This window comes from Carassius carassius, chromosome 30 (assembly GCF_963082965.1).
Source record: "Carassius carassius chromosome 30, fCarCar2.1, whole genome shotgun sequence".
NCBI lineage: Eukaryota > Metazoa > Chordata > Actinopteri > Cypriniformes > Cyprinidae > Carassius > Carassius carassius.
The window spans coordinates 7,349,979-7,366,317 of record NC_081784.1 but is presented as its reverse complement, the minus strand read 5'-3'; the positions used below and the strand labels follow the sequence as shown (position 1 = coordinate 7,366,317).

At 36.1% G+C, this 16,339-nt stretch overlaps 1 protein-coding gene across 1 annotated transcript in view; it reads right to left on the bottom strand.

Annotated features, from left to right (window-relative positions):
- Positions 1 to 1,555: 1,555 nt before the first annotated feature.
- The window catches only part of LOC132110490 (potassium voltage-gated channel subfamily H member 5-like), a 32,600-nt gene continuing 17,816 nt past the window's right edge, over positions 1,556 to 16,339 (bottom strand). The window contains exons 8-11 of the mRNA XM_059517139.1: positions 14,151 to 14,350; positions 13,803 to 14,055; positions 10,501 to 10,697; positions 1,556 to 3,415 (exon numbers count right to left, since the gene is read on the bottom strand). Coding sequence (XP_059373122.1) covers positions 2,393 to 3,415; positions 10,501 to 10,697; positions 13,803 to 14,055; positions 14,151 to 14,350 — 1,673 coding nt within the window. The 3' untranslated portion in view covers positions 1,556 to 2,392. The remainder of the gene's footprint in view (positions 3,416 to 10,500; positions 10,698 to 13,802; positions 14,056 to 14,150; positions 14,351 to 16,339) is intronic.

Below are 16,339 nucleotides of genomic sequence, written 5' to 3'. Positions count from 1 at the left end.
ATAGCTACTGCAGAATGGTAGTTTTACAGTAGAGTGGTAGTTTAAACAGGAGCTTAAAAAAGTTTTTGCCCCATTGGTCTTATTCACAACAGCTCAATGAGACCTTGAGACCATCTGAAACAGGGAATATTTAGGACACAGAAGGCAGACCTCATCTTAGATTCAATATAGCACAGTCTTTGGTTTTATAGTTACAAACACACATTACTGCTGAAATGGTCTTGTATCTGTGAAGCAACATTTATGTGTGTGTGAGTATATAAAAGAATATAAAAGCACAAAACTAATATTTAAAACCAAGCCAATAACAGATCTTTAGCAAGCTCAGCAAAAGAAAGACAGAGAGGAAGATAAATGGATTGTAATAACAGAATCTGGAGGGCTTGATGCCGAGCTGCGGCACCACTACCTGAAAACTGACTTCAGCAGAGAGCTTCATCTGTCTTTCTTTTGTAGAAAACAGGATCAAACCAGCAGGACCATAACACAGAGAGCTGCACTCTTAACCTGTGCTGGGAGATTTAACTTTTTGCTACCTGGATACAAAGAGGAAAACATTATTAAGCATATGTTTATTTAAACATAAAAAAAAAATCAAGGAAAATAGTTATGAAAAAGGATTTAAATTTTTTTTTAAATACATACATGTATATACATACACGATCCGTCAGAACCATTTTGATAGCACTTTATTTTACAGTCCTCATGTACGTACTATGTACTTATTATAATTACAATAACTATATAATAACTTTAAACCTAATAAACCTAACCCTACCCCATGTAGGTACCTTGTATTACCAGAACTGTCTAAAATAAATACATTTTTCGTACACTATAAGTACATGTAAGTACACATACTGTAAAATAAAGTGCAACCATCATTCTTATTATTATTAATGGTGAAAAAAGTTGTGCTGCTTAATATTTTTGTGGATTCTTTAAAAAATAGAAAGTTCAAAAGAACGGCATGTTTTGAAATAGAAGTTTCTTGTAATAAGGTAGTTATCTGTGATAAATGTTTAATAAATGTCTTCCTTATTGAATACAAGTATTACAAGTTTTAATTTCTTAAATATAAATCTTACTGACCCCAAAATAGTGTACATAAATGATACTGTACATGAAGCATGAAGTAAACCTTAGAAGATATAAATACAGCAATACTTAGGTTACATTGCTTTTAGGCCCTCTTTCAGATTTGGTTCCATTTTCACTGTCATGGTGGGGTCTGACTCTGCAGTTTGCAGTTTGCGAGACAGATCAGGTTGAGTAGCCCAGATGTTTTTCGGTCATGTGCATTTCAGTCCTAAGATAAGGGACTTTGTTTTGAGAGATAAACAAATAATTTATAATGTTATCTTGCATATGAGAACAAAACGTTGTGGCTAACTCTTACAATTGTAATTTTTTATTTACCTTTTTTTTGTTTTTATTATGGCTGCATATAATACAGTCAACAGATATACAGTGGTGAAGCTGCATTTTAGACCGAAAAGCTGCTACTGGTGCTATATAAAATAAAACAAACCTAGTAACATTGAGTGGAACATAAATGAAGGGCATAAAATCCTACACCCTCCAAAATCCTGACATATGTAAGTTAAAATGTAGACAAAAAAATAATAATAAACAGACCTGTCCTACAATAACCAGTGCTGGTTTTTCTTCAGTTTTATTTCATTAGTGATGTTTAGTTCCTTTAAGGCAAAGTTCTTGAGTGCTGTTAAAGTCATTCATGCATACGTAAATGTTTCAAACAGGACACAGTCGTCCTTCATGATCTGTCATGCTACGTTTTGTTAAAAACCTGAATGTAAATTATGGTGATAAAGACAATCAACAGTCGCTTTCATTTAAACATTGAAAATAAGCATTCTGTGAGAATAAATACATCTGCATGCAGTCAACTGCATAATATACAAGCATTTAAATATAATTTCAATTGTACAGACGTCATCAGGGTTGTACATTTTTGGCAAGCCAGAACCCAGCTGGACATGCATTTTATATACAAACTTATGCTGAAAAGGGGGAAAAACGGCGGGGGAAATAGTTCCATTATCAGTGTGCAAAGTAAGTGCTAATTGAAAATTAAAGCACTAAACAAAAATCCTCTTATTTTTGTATTCATCAGTACATGCCACTGTTCTCTGATCGGGTTTGAGTTCCTAGCAGTTATTAAGATTCAGAAACCAACTCCTGTTCCCATACAGATGTTCAGGTGTCAGCCTTATCCTCAGTAAACAGAAGCTAGAAACCAACCCAAGCTCCTACTTTGGGCGTTCCTGTGTAAGCTGCAGGTACAGGTGCCAAATTTGGATGCACCAAAACACCAGTGATGCTACAAATGCTTCATCTCAAATGCTTACTGAATGCAAAGTCTGTTTTCCTATGGCAAAACCTCGTCCTTTTCAGAGTCTTGAGTACCGAGTGTGGACACTGGGATGCTGCTCTGGGCTTTGAGTTTGGGTCTGTGTGTTTTTGGGGTTGGATCTTCACTAGATGTGGGCTTTGAACTCTCTAAAAGCAGCCTGAGAATGTGTCCAAGCTGTTCTTCTAAAGCTTCCATCCTTCCATTCAGGGCTTGGATCTCTGTCCGCAGCTCCAGCCTTGCCTCCTGCAGCACAGCCTGGAATGAGCTCTCACTGCTGGGGTAAAAATCCCGGGCTAATCCTTCTCCTCCACTGACTCCAGGAACTGGGCTCTGGGGTTCTGAAACCCTATCCAGTCTCTGGTCACTGTATGTCAAGCCACTATCCAAAGAGTCTGTTTTGCGGAGTGAATTCTTCCTGGATGCTCCAACCTCCTCAACACTTTCTATCTGAACTTTGATTTCTGGTGAAATGTGCTCCATGGACACGGACTTAGCTGCATTGTTCAATCCCTCTTTCCTCTCCTCCTCTGGAGGTGAACCTGGGGCAGCCATGTTGTTTTTCAGTCTCATCCAGCCACGGGCGGTTGCTGCAGGTTTGGTCCGTGCTGTGTTAGTCACTTTGAGTCGGTTTGCGACTTGGTCACCGCTAGCCACAGCAGGTTTGAGTTCCATGAAGTTGCGGTTGTTCTGCTTAATGGAGTCGGCCGCTTTAGGGTAAGCCAGGCAGTTCTGGATGGGTGTGATCTGGGAGATGGTGACCACGCTGCTGGTGGACCCGTTCTGAACCGCATGCAGCGATTTGTGCATGAGGGAGGTGTGAGGTTTCGGAATGCGTGTGGACTGCTGTAGATGCTGCTGTTTCTTCTCTAGATCCAGCTGGGCTGAAGCGCCCTGGTTACGGAGCTCTTTCTGCTGTTTAAACTTCTGGAAAAGTTTTCGGACCGGGTGGTCTACAGGAATAGTGAGTGGGACCTCATTCTTTGAGCGCTGCCTCTCTTCTTCCTCCTTCTTCACGTCACTGATTTTACGGAATATAAACTGGATATGGAGAGAAGAAACACCATCAGTTAGATAGGAAAGGGCATCTAGAAGAATTCCGGTAACAAAACTTTAACTTCGCTAAACATTATTTTTGTGTAATTTGACCAAATTCAGTTTGTATGACTTTTTATGCATGTTGAGTTGGTAAAATTGCTTTCTCTATTATTTAAAAATCATAAATCACAAAAATGGTATTAGAAAAGATAAAATGTCTGAACATTCAACCTAAAATAGTAACATGAATATCAAAAAGAAGTGCATACCCCAGTATAAAAATTAAACATTTAACCTTTAGGCATTTGTCTTCCCATAGTCTGTCCACAGACTAACTGTGTGTACTGTATATAAAAGATACATTCATTTTCATAAATACAAAATTAACATTAATACATTATTTGAAAAAAATATAAATATAAAATGTATTATGCATGATATAAATATTATTGTACTCTGAATATAAAATGTATATAAATAAGAAATATGTTTTATTTATATATTTAAGCCCCTCTTAATATATCATATTGAAACTTATTTTGGATTTTCTGCTTGGCTTTAGAAGATTCTTCTCGATTCAAGAATTTCATATTTTCACTGGACAGTTTGTGACTGGCCTCTGTCTTGACTATTTTCTCTCTGTCTTTCTTCTATCTAACCCCCATCACTCCTTGTGCTGTGACAAGAGCCCTCAGAGAAAGGTTCAAATTAAAGCAGAACCTCTGATGTTATTAATGGACCTAACCCGAGCAATTAGTGCATGAAGAGCATGTGAGTGATTAGGAGATAGAGGCTCTACTCAGCTAAACCTCAAAAACATGAACACAATTAACATTAAGGCCCAAAAGTAAACGCAAACAATAGAAGAGGAAAAGATTTATAGCATATTCTTTAATTCTCACTAAGAAGATGGCAATGACTGCTGCAAAAATACACATTGACATTGTAATCGTGTACCCCTTTTGCAGAAAGGGTAGAATGCAAATTTAGAATATGCATATTCAGATTTGTAAAATGCATATGGTAATATCAGAGAAATTAACATAGCCAGAAGGCATGTTGTATAAACAATTGCTGCATAAAGAGGTGCAGGCCAGAAATATCTACATGAAAATCTATAAATGCTTTCATATCAGAAGAAAAAGGCAGAAGAAGAGGCCTTTATAAACTCCTACATCAGTCTGGGTCAGATCCATTATCACATTCTTTACAGATCTTAAGCAATGATACGGTTTTAAATTTTTTAATGGACTGCCTCGCATTCACCTCAATGGATTTTAGCATCTCACTGTGTCTAAACTATCGACAGCAGTGGCTGACCTGACTGGCCTTCCCTGAAGGAGTATCACACACAATGCACAGCAATACGCATCACAATTTCATGTTTTTTCTCCGAGTATTAAAGCACTCTTACAACATCCTTTCCATATTTGAATGGCTATTTTAAGATTCCACTTCTGATCTCAGAGCAAAAAAGTGAAGGATTAGTGCACTAGTGTGTGTTCACCTGTAACTGTCAACAAGAATAAGAGAATGAGAGAAGAAAAAAAAATGTCAAGACACATGTGAGTGCTGAGGTCAGTGGAGTAATTAATATACTCTATAGCAACCATAAGATAGACATCATATATCCATTAAACCAATAGCTATCAGGTACTCTGTAAACACGTTTAAAACTCATCTTAAGGAATATTTGTTTGATGAGGCCTTTGCCGCTATGTAAGGACTACTGGTTTGGATTAGATGCATTTATATTATTTTAATTTCATTTTTCTCTTGCTTTATTGTATTATATTTTTCTTTGCATTTTATTGTGTTTTATCTAATTTCTTTGAAATTCCACAGCACTTTAGGGTTTTTTAAGGTGCTTTATAAATAAATTTTGATTTGATTACTCCAGTCACTGATTTAGTTTTCAAGAAACATTTCTTATTATTATTATGCTGAAAACCTTTTTTTCCTACTTAATACTTTTTTTTTTGTCGACAAAAAAAATGCACTACCATTCAAAAGCTTGGTGTTACTGATTTAATTAAAAGTAATGATGATATTTTTATTCAGCAAATAATAAAATTTAATTGTTTAATTCTAAACCATTTAAAAAAAAAAAAGTTTTAAATTGTTTAAGAGAAAGTATGCTTATAATGTTACAAATTATTTCCATTTCAAATAAATGCTGTTCTTTTGAGCTTTCTATTCCTAATCCTAAATAAAAGGTTATATATATATATATATATATATATATATATATATATATATAGTTTATACTAATATATTAAGCGGCAAAAACTGTTTTCAACAGGTTTTGATAAGAACCATTATTGATATTTAAACACCAATAATTACTGAGCACCAACTAAACATTAGAATGATTTCTGAAGGATCATGTGACTGACGACTGAAGTAATAGCTGCTGAAAACTGCACATAGCTGGCACAGAAACCGGTTAGCAAAAGCATTGCATAACACATCTTGGACACACGCACACAAACTGCCATCCCACAGTGGGGAAGCGTCTTCTCTCTGACGAGAGGTAATTGGCTCAAAATGTGTCCACAACATTTACTGCTGAGAATCACTGACAAATGCTTCAGACCCTCTTGCTTTCACATTACAGTTAGCAGGAAACCAGGTGTGCTCACACACACATAACTCCTCATTATATACTAATAGACAGTGTGACCCCATATTAAAATGTAAGAATCCCCACACGGGTGGAGAAATAAATTTAATTCTCTGACATTACGGCAGCGAAAATATCAAACACACACACGCTTTCAGATTTACAGCTGCCACATTCATGCATTATTGCCAGCAAGTGAAAAAAGCATGCCTGCTCCACTCCTCCATCAATCTCTCACTCTCTAGAATGTTCTGGAAGCACTTGAGAGAGAAGCCATTATTCCAAAGAAGAAATCTGCAGGAGAGTCTCACCTTTTTGCCTGAGGACCTGTGTGTGTATGTAGGGAGGTCGCTGTGTGTATCCATGATTAGATAGGACTGATTTTTTTTTCTTGGTAACAGCTCTTGGGGACAATCTGCCTGAGGGGAGTGAATTGGAGCATTTCATCTTTATCCATTTGTTGTGTGTGTATATGTGTAACTTCTCTCTATCTGTTTTCCATATATTTATCATATAAAGTGTCTGAAATTGTATTTGTGCATCTCAGTTCTCTCCAGAGCCCTGACACTACAGAGAATAAACTTGAAAACACTGCTAATTAGACCACTAAACAGACCAAATGGAGATCAAGACAGGACTGAGAGGGAAAACGAGAGAGAGAGAGAGAGAGAGAGAGAGAGAGAGAGTGAGTGTGTGTGTGTGTGTGTCTTGGGGGGAATTTACTTGAAATGAATGCCACCAGTTGCTAGCATTGTTTGGGTTCATGTGCTGTCCATGTTAAGTGCCTGATTCAGTAAAGGAATTGCAGTCAGGTAATGGTGCAGTTGTTAAAAAAAATATATTAGATTTGATTAGATTCGCATTTAGCATTAAAAGGAGGCTTTCTGTTCTAAAATGAAAGACAATGATGCGATAGTGCCTTCATTTCTTATTTGTTCTTTTTTGACTTTATTTTTGTTCTAGTTGAGTATTTCTATTTCTACTGAATGGATCCTTTCATGACATGAGAAAAAGCACTAACTGCACTATTCTTTACAAAGAAATGTAATAATAAACAAATAATTGTAATAAATCCAATGCATGTTTTGATCAAGATCACAAAAGTGCTCAGGAGGAATATCAGAAGTGCATGGACGTGCACGGATGCTGCGTTGAGGGAACACTGCCCCTCTCTTTTTCACTTTAAATATATTTTCTCATCTCTTTCTTTCAGTCCTACCCTGTTGCCATCACTGTACCGTAACCAAACCTCACTCCTCTCTCTCACACACTGAGTCAGTCTCAGCGGGTGATTAGGTGACACATAGGGCTGTTTAGGCAATCTAGCCTGTCACCTGCAGTCACACATGCACCTAATGCAGCCATGCATTGAAAGAGTTCTAATTCAGTCACACAAAGAGAGAGGAGATATGAAGTTCAATCTTCTGTTCAATTTACTGAATAAAGAAAATAATTCTAAACCTGTCCGAATCGCTTTGTCGGAGAAAACATCTGATTCCCGGTGGAAACAACACACTCTTTATGTAAATCTGCAGTTGCTACATATAGCCAAAAGTTTCTGTAAGGATGCCACAGTTAATGCAGTCATTTCTACAATAAGTTGACATTTTGTTTCTACATCATATGTACTATAAGGACAGAATTGTTGTTTTTGAATTCATGAGATTTTTTTTTTTCATTAACTGGCCTAACTGGGATCATGAAGGTTCAAATCTGACTGACGATCCTGATCCTATTCCACTACTGGAACTGCAGTGTAAGTTACTTTGGATAAAAATGTCTGCCAAATGCATAAATGTAAATGAAAGTACAAATCTGACTCATGGATCCATGCACTCTTCAAAAATCTACCTGAAATAATAAACCATCCAGGGACGTTTATCATACTCTTTTCAACATTTTGGGACACACTTATTCTAATGTCACATACTATTTCAAATGTATAGTATGAAAATTGGGATGCTGATCCCATTTCACTATATCTCTTTAATTTACTGTCCTCTATTTAATATTAATACAGTAGTGAAAAGAAGAACACTCAAAAGATCAAAAATATCTTAAGACTGTTTAAAACAGTGCTGCTGTGAATTTTTGTTGTCCCTCAGCATTGATGTAAGACACTTTGACAGGGTAAAAGCAGGCAGGGAACAATCAGGGTGGAAAAAGGGAATAACATTAAGAAAAGAGGAAGAGAGGGAGACGGAAAGTGATACACAGGGGTAGTATGTATGAGAGGAGCTTTGTGCTTTTATTTATTGATATCTGACCATTAACCTAGAAACACTATGTTGCTTGTTGGTCTGAATGTGTGTGGTTTTGTGGCCGTGTGTGAGAGAATGAGTGCGTGTCTGTGTGTCTGTGTGTGTGGTTAAGTAATTGTTTAGAAGAGAGCAAGAGAGAGAAAATGTGGATGGAAGGAGCAAACAAATCTAATGTAAGGCTAGTGATAAAGGAAACAAGTATATATGAAGTGTTTAACAATGAGAAGGCAACTAGAAATATGACAGTTGAATAGTGGAGGGGAGAGGACTGAACACGAGCAAAGAAAGAGGAAAGCTGAAAGCAAAAGAAAGCTTCAGACAAAACTAAAAAGAGTAAAAGTCTGAGTCTTCTGAAGACATACAGCATGGAACTCCCCCCACTGCACATCTCTCAAATCACTTATAATGGCTTGTGAACTGCTTTTGATGCTAACCTTTTTTACCCCACCCCAGTAAATTTACCTCAATTATACCCTCATATACCTTAATTCAGAAATGAAGCAAGTGACTATCTTCATGAATGAATCACTAAATCATCTACTCCCTCAAACTGCTAATTCTTTCAGAATGAATCAAGTAACTGCCTGCGTCCCAATTTTCATACTATACATCTTAAATAGTATGTGATATCCAAAGCGTAGTACTGTATGTTGAAAATATTATGACAAACGTCCCTGGATGGTTTACTATTTCAGGTTGATTTTTGAAGAGTGGATCCGTGTACACTCTAATGGCTAATATTGCCCACAATAAATTGCACCTTGGCAAAGGATTCAGTTCAGAACTACAAACGCAAATAAAAAGCTAAAGTGAAAAACTACAAACATGGCGGATGTGCATGAATCAAAGGAGTTTGAGTTACTACTTAACATTTAACCTGGTAAAAAATATTGAATCTTATCGATGTTATATTTCATCTGCAACAATGTGAATTTTAATAACATCCGTTTGTCCATTAACTTTTAAATGTATCATTATGAGATACAATTGTATGATGTGATAGTATGTCCCAAAGCTTGCCTACTCTTCTACTACACTCTCAGAAATGTGTAATTTTCTTCACCAAAAGAGTACATACTTTTAGGGTGTAGTACAAATATGCACATTGGAACGCAGCAACTGTCTTTATGAATGAGTCACTAAATCCTTGAATCACTCAATTCATTAAAAAAATGTGGATTTATTAGTAGCGAATCACTGCTGTGCGTCAGAAAGGGACAACGGTTCTGAAACTATTTTCTAAAATGTAACAATGTTAAATTGAACTGTTGTATAAATCAATATCACATTTGTAGTCATGCAGATATTCATTTTGAAAGCAAAAATACCACTTCAAAGTCCACAACCCCAATCTTAGCATGTCTCTTAAAGCAGGGGTGTCCAAACTCGGACCTGGAGGGCTGGTGTCCCGCAGAGTTAAGCTCTAACTTATCCTCAACATACCTGCCTGGAAGTTTCTAGTGTGCCTAGTAAGACCTTGATTCGCTTGTTCAGGTGTGTTTAATTAGGGTTGGTGCTAAACAATGCAGGACAGTGGTGCTACTGGACAGAGTTTGGACACCCCTGTTATAAAGGAATACTTTGTTCAAAGCTTACAACTCATCCTCAAGTCATTACAAACTCAGAAGACTTATCTTCAAAACACAAATTATGATTTTTTTTAACAAAACCTGAGATAACCTTTCAGACCTTTTTTGATCTCTTAAGTCTTGGTTACCTGAAGGGACAGAAACATTACAGATTTCAATGAAAAATATCTTAATTTGTGCCGTGAAGATTAACCAGTTTTATGTCTTATGGGTTTGGAACATTATATGGGTGAGTAAATGACCATTTTCATTTCTGGGTGAACTGTCCCTTTAATACATCCAACATATCTGCATAATTCAGTCCTTTAACCCTCTTGCTGATTTAATTAGTATCGCAGAGTATCTTAAAGGAACAGAATAATCAAGGTGTCAAAACATCAACTATTAAATCCATTTAAAACTGTAATACATGACCAGACAGGACCCAGAAATGGAAAGGGCAAAAAATAAAAGAGCCTGCAAACTAACTTGAGAAAGCATGAGATTTCAGCACAAAATAAAAAATAGGAAGAGTCATTTAACCGAATAAAGATGAACTCAGACAAAGGAAACATTGACAACCCTAGCAAACACAATACATAACATACAAGAGGTGTGCTGGCTAATTTGTCTCACCCTTTTGCGTAGGTTGCAGGTGAGAATGAGGTTTCGGGAGAAAGAGTTGGCAAACGCTGTGTAGAAGTCCAACACTTTCAGCAAGGCTTCTCTCTTTATAATGTGAAGATCACAGTACGTTAATGCCCGAACATTAGCGCATGAGTGGGCTAAAGTTGTTTCCTTCCAAAACACATCACCAAACACGTCCCCTTTACCTGAGAGAGAAAGAACAAGAAGATTAGAACGATATTTAACAGAGCGTTAGTGTGAGACTAGATTGCTTTAATGGGTGTCAATCAAATGCATAATTTCACAGCAGGGTTGAGCAGAAGAATGATCAAATCTGACATTTCAATTAATATTCTCTTTATAGAGCCAGAGCCTGGCACTGGCTTGAACAGGATAATTACTTCTAACTATATTGGAAAAAGTTAAAAAAAAAATGGGTAACTGACCTAAACATTTTGTAATCAATTACTCTCGTCATTCTGAACTCATATGACTTTATTCAGTGTAATACAAAAGATGTTCTGCAAAACATCTTTTATGTTCCAAATGAGAAAGGAAAACACATGAGTTTAGAACAGCATGAGGGTGAGTAAATGACAGAATTTTCATTTTCTGGTGAACAGAATGGAATTACTGACAGATATTTTGTGTCTTACACTCAAATCTGATTATCAAAAAGAAAGAAAAAATGTTAGGCAGAGTCTTGGTTCAATTTAATAGTTGATGAACTGTCAACAATGAGATTTTTTTTTGTAAAAAAGACTTCATATTTTAAGGCCAAAAGGAAACTAAAACTATTCACGAATGCAATAAATGTGAAGCACACAACACTCTTAAAGCTCAAGGATCTTCTTTTAATTATCTCTCATTTTCAGAACTGACAGAAAGCTTTAGTGAATGAGGGCAAGAAACAGTAAGAAAGCAGAATAATTGCTGCATTAGATAAATGTGGCATTATCAGAGAGGAGTGTAGTTGTCTCTACTTGTTTAAGATGCTGAAGATCAATGGCACACTGATCTCTACGATCACTTTCTGCAGATCCTTGGCGCCAGGAACCTAAAATAGACCTTCAACCTTCAAGTCCCAACCCTACACTGATTCCATAGGTCACAGAGGTGCTGAACATACATTTACTACTAGAACAACAGACATACACCTGGACAGACCAAAAACCTTATTTCGTTGGTTTAAAAAATAAAAATTACTTGTTTTGATACCAATATTTTTAATGCTGATCTCAGTATAATCTCTACACAGAGATCGTCTGTCACAGGTGTTTGTCCTGCCAATTAAAGATTTATTCCAACCAAAACACATTTAATTGGCTGCACATGCCAGACCAATTAAACCACAATTAGCAGCTGCTAGGAGTGAATGCACAAATGCGTTCTTATTAACCTTTCAATGGAAAACTGAAAATTTCTCTTTTCCTGAAAATCATTGTTCTGGCATCATATGTTCTAAAAAAGCAAACCACTTTTGTGTCAACTCTAATAATAGGTTGTAGAGTGCAAGCCTAAGAGCTGTTAAGATGCATTCGGTAGAAATCATTATAAAAAACTTAACTTCTATACAACTTAATACCTATTCCAAAACGATTTTCAATCTTCATGGAAACAATATTCTGGAAATAAAGGAGTGATTCACACGGTCAGGGTGTTTATTTTGATTCGAACATACTGTGTGCAGCAGATATGGCCTGCAGAGACTTTGTCAAGGGCTCTACTGAGAGTTTGAAGATGTGTATGTAGTACAGCGAAGAGACTGTGGGGATTTACAGTTTATCTCAGACAGAAGACCAAAGCCACCAAACATGGCCTCCAAGGAGTTATGCGTTACCATGGCACCCTGTCGCCGTGGGGACAGTTGAACCCATACCTTTAGGATCCATACTGTAATATTTTATCACTCTTTTATAGTGGGTGTAGAGTATAGGTAGAAAATGCAAAAAAGCAAAAATGCACCAGAAAATGAGGCTCTGAAACCAGAAATCCACCAAAAATTAAAAATGTGTAATTTACTCACCATCATGTCAATCCAAACCTGTATGGTTTAGTTTCTACTGGGCAACACAGAAGATGATATTTTGAACAACAATGAAGATTTTTTTCAGAGTCAGCGGGATTCAAAACAACATTTAGACCCAACAAAATGTCACTTTATAGGCAAAAAACACAGACTATTCAAAATATCTTCTTTTGTTTTCAACAAAACAAAGAAATTAATACAGGTTTGGAATGGCATGACGGTGAGTAAATAATGCCAGAACCTTCATTTTGGGTGAACAATCCATTATAGTAAACAAGTGACTCCTGGGAATATTTTTCCTTCATTTACGCACATTTACAACAGTTCTGCTGAAGATAGTCCAGTGAAAATTGTATTGGGTAAATGTGAGCCATATGGATAAACGTGATTAATGACTTAATTTTTTTTTCATTCGTCTCCTGCAGAGCTCTACACCTCGGTAACTCAGCTCTCCAGGAGATCATCTTCCTCTGCCCAGACACCCACCACCCTCCTGGGCACAGAGAGACATTTTGGGTCCAAGTGTCCTGCTGAGGCTTCAACTTATTGGCCATTAGAGATTCATGATTAATGGCGCTGTATGGATCCGTTGCTATGACAGCTCAAGTGAGAATGATCATCTAAATGCAATTTCTGTGAAGCAGCTGATTGAAATTTGAAAATGAGACAGTGTTGTAGTGGAAGTCAGTCTGATGACAAATTAATGATGTCAAAAAGACAACTTTAAAGAAATTTCTATTTATTTAATCTATGAGAAGCATATGCTGGTTTTGTTCTGTTGTGCCACAAGTCTGTTACTACTTTTTAAAATTGTTTTCATCACGATGGCAACCGATGCCACGATGGGATTTTTTTGCCCATCATTTTCTCACACCACATACGACCTAAACATATCAGATGTTGCTGTACGAAACAAGCTAAAAGTCATTGCAGAAACACGTTTGTGTTGTTGTGAAGTGCAGCTCAAAAATGCAAAATTAGAGTATACTGCTAGTCAGCTTGGTCTACACAAGTTGAAACTGATGCAGATGGCAGCACAGAATCAAGTCATGCAAACCCATCCATAGTGCTGTTGTTGTTTTTGCAAGATATTTCTGGAAAACAAATCTAATCTGACCAGTTGCATTATACAGTGTGGAGTCAGTAATTTAGATAAGATTCCAATTAGATACACAAATAATCGGAATTGGACAGGCAGTGTGAACGAAGCTGAAGTTCATAGAATGTATTAATTAGTGCTTTTAAAAACTTTTAAACTTTAAAACTCATTTTTTAAACTAACCCAGTATAGCGATGACCTCATCATCCTGGATGACCTCCAGTGACCCTGACACCATGAAGCAGAGCAGGTCCACGCTTTCACCCGCATGGAAGATGAGGTCCCCGGGGGCGGAGTGTATCATCTGGAACTCCACGGCCAATGAGCGCAAGCATCCGTCACTGGCCAATCGGAATGCTGGGTGCTCGTTGAACACCTCCCTGTTCAGGTGCACGCATATGTCTGCCCGCATGTCCTTGGGGCAGATGGAGAGCACCTGTGCACAGATGAATTTCCAATTTAGTATTTTCCACGGATAATATCAAAAACTTTGATATTGTCATGAAATCATCCAATCTGTTTCAGTCTCACCTTCTCTGTGTCAATGCCTTTGGACATGGACCACGTGGAGACGATGTAGTCCATCACTCTCTCACTGAGGCCTTTGGGCACCTGGTAGAGCTTGAGGAAATCCCGCACGTTATTCAGCATTTCGTGGTAACGGTTGGTGTTTGCATACATCTGCTGGAAAATGGTTGTCACATTACCGAAGATAGTGGCGTAAAGGAGAGCTTTAGGACATGAGGAGAGAAAAAAATTGTCACGTCAGACAGATTTGAAATAAGAAAAACTAACTCTGGTTCATTTGTAACAATATTACACAATAGTGTTCACTTTTGAGGGTCTGAATATGTGGTTGACTTAAGTACTTAAAATTAAATGATTAATTAATTACAAAAATAAAACAATTGTATACATTTATTTTTTCATTACCAAATAAAGCTTAGAACAAAGTATATGTGTGGACAAATAAAACATTAATATTATATAATTTTAAACAAACAACATTCTGTATCAATCGTAATACATAATTTCATAATATACACTTTCATAAAGCTAGATCTTGATTTAAATAATTTATTTCAATTTCTAAAATGTATATTTCCAAATGTCACTTTTATATGACATTTATATTTTCAAACCCATATTTATCCAAAGTCACTGGATGTTATTTGGAACACTATTTTATGAACAGAAAATTATTTTAGTGCTGTTCTTGTTTTTCCATTTTTCCAGTACTTGAATATTAATTAAAACTAAATGTCTTATATACATATATATATAGTACATGTACAATGTAAACTTCTGGCACTGTGTTTATTGCCTTTCTTATGAGTTACCACGTATCTTTGCACCTCGTCTCTATGGCAACCTTTCCTGAAATAGCTTTCCAAATATTCCACTCACAACCAATAAGGGAAGAGCAGGAACAGAGGATGGAATATGATGAGATAAAATGGATGATGAAAAGCCAACGAAATGACCAAGAATTTGTACAGTAAGAAAAATGATTTTGATCACAGAAAGACTGCCAGAGAAAGGTAAAGAGAACCAACAGTTAAGAAAGAAAGAAAGAAATTTAAAAAGTTAAAAAAAATTAAAGTGGTGACTAGTTTTTAATCAAATATTCTTAATCTTAATATGCAGAAACTATACGATCTGTTTACACTGAACAGTGAAAATACTGTTGCTCTGTTCATGCTGTAAAATTAATAAATGTCCACATATGATGTGTTTTAAATAGACCCACAGAACAGACTAAAAGTATCAACACATCTTCACAATTTACAAAGTAAACAATTCACTCTTTTAATCATGACTGAATCAATGTTTTATGAAACAAAAATGTTCTGTGCATGCATGATGTGAGCAAATCATGATTCATCTTTGAAAAAAAGTAACACTTCACACTCTCATTCGAGGAATGAAAAAAAAAAAAAAAAAATACATATATAAATATATATATATATATATATATATATATATATATATATATATATATATATATATATTTTTTTTTTTCATATATATATATATATATATATATATATATATATATATATATATATATATATATATATATATATATATATATATATATATTTATTCCAATATGTCTTTAACAGCCAATATAATGTGCATTTAAATCATCACATTAACACTGCATGTGAATTATGAATATTGGATATATTTTCCAGTCCTAACTGGCTGTGACAGTTCCTCACAGTATCAGTCAGAGATGGTGACTGAGAACATGTGATCATAAAATCTGCTTGTTTTGAACAGTTTGTAATAAATATAAACATTAAAAACTAATGTCATGAGGTATCTAGAGTCACCGGTTTATCTGGCATATGTGAGTAAAATACAACAATATTCCACCCTACATTTCACCCGGTGTGATTTTAAGTTTTTCATCAAGGTGTAACTTCAGGGCAGATGGGAAAAGTTGTAGAGCAAATGGCACGGATGGCAAACGAGGGAGAGTCTCAGGGGAACCTGAACAAACTACCACGCATAATGAGGCCTTCTAGGACTCACTTCAACAGAGACAGACACACACACAGACAAAAAGATGTTGGCAAGACAGGAATAAAGATCTTTAGTGAAACACATAAACGAAAGAGAAAAGATCTTGACTGAAGGATCAGTAGAAGAGAACAATGCGTTCAGATAATTACAGAGAATGGGACTCTGTGCTGTGTACAAGCCTCATCAAA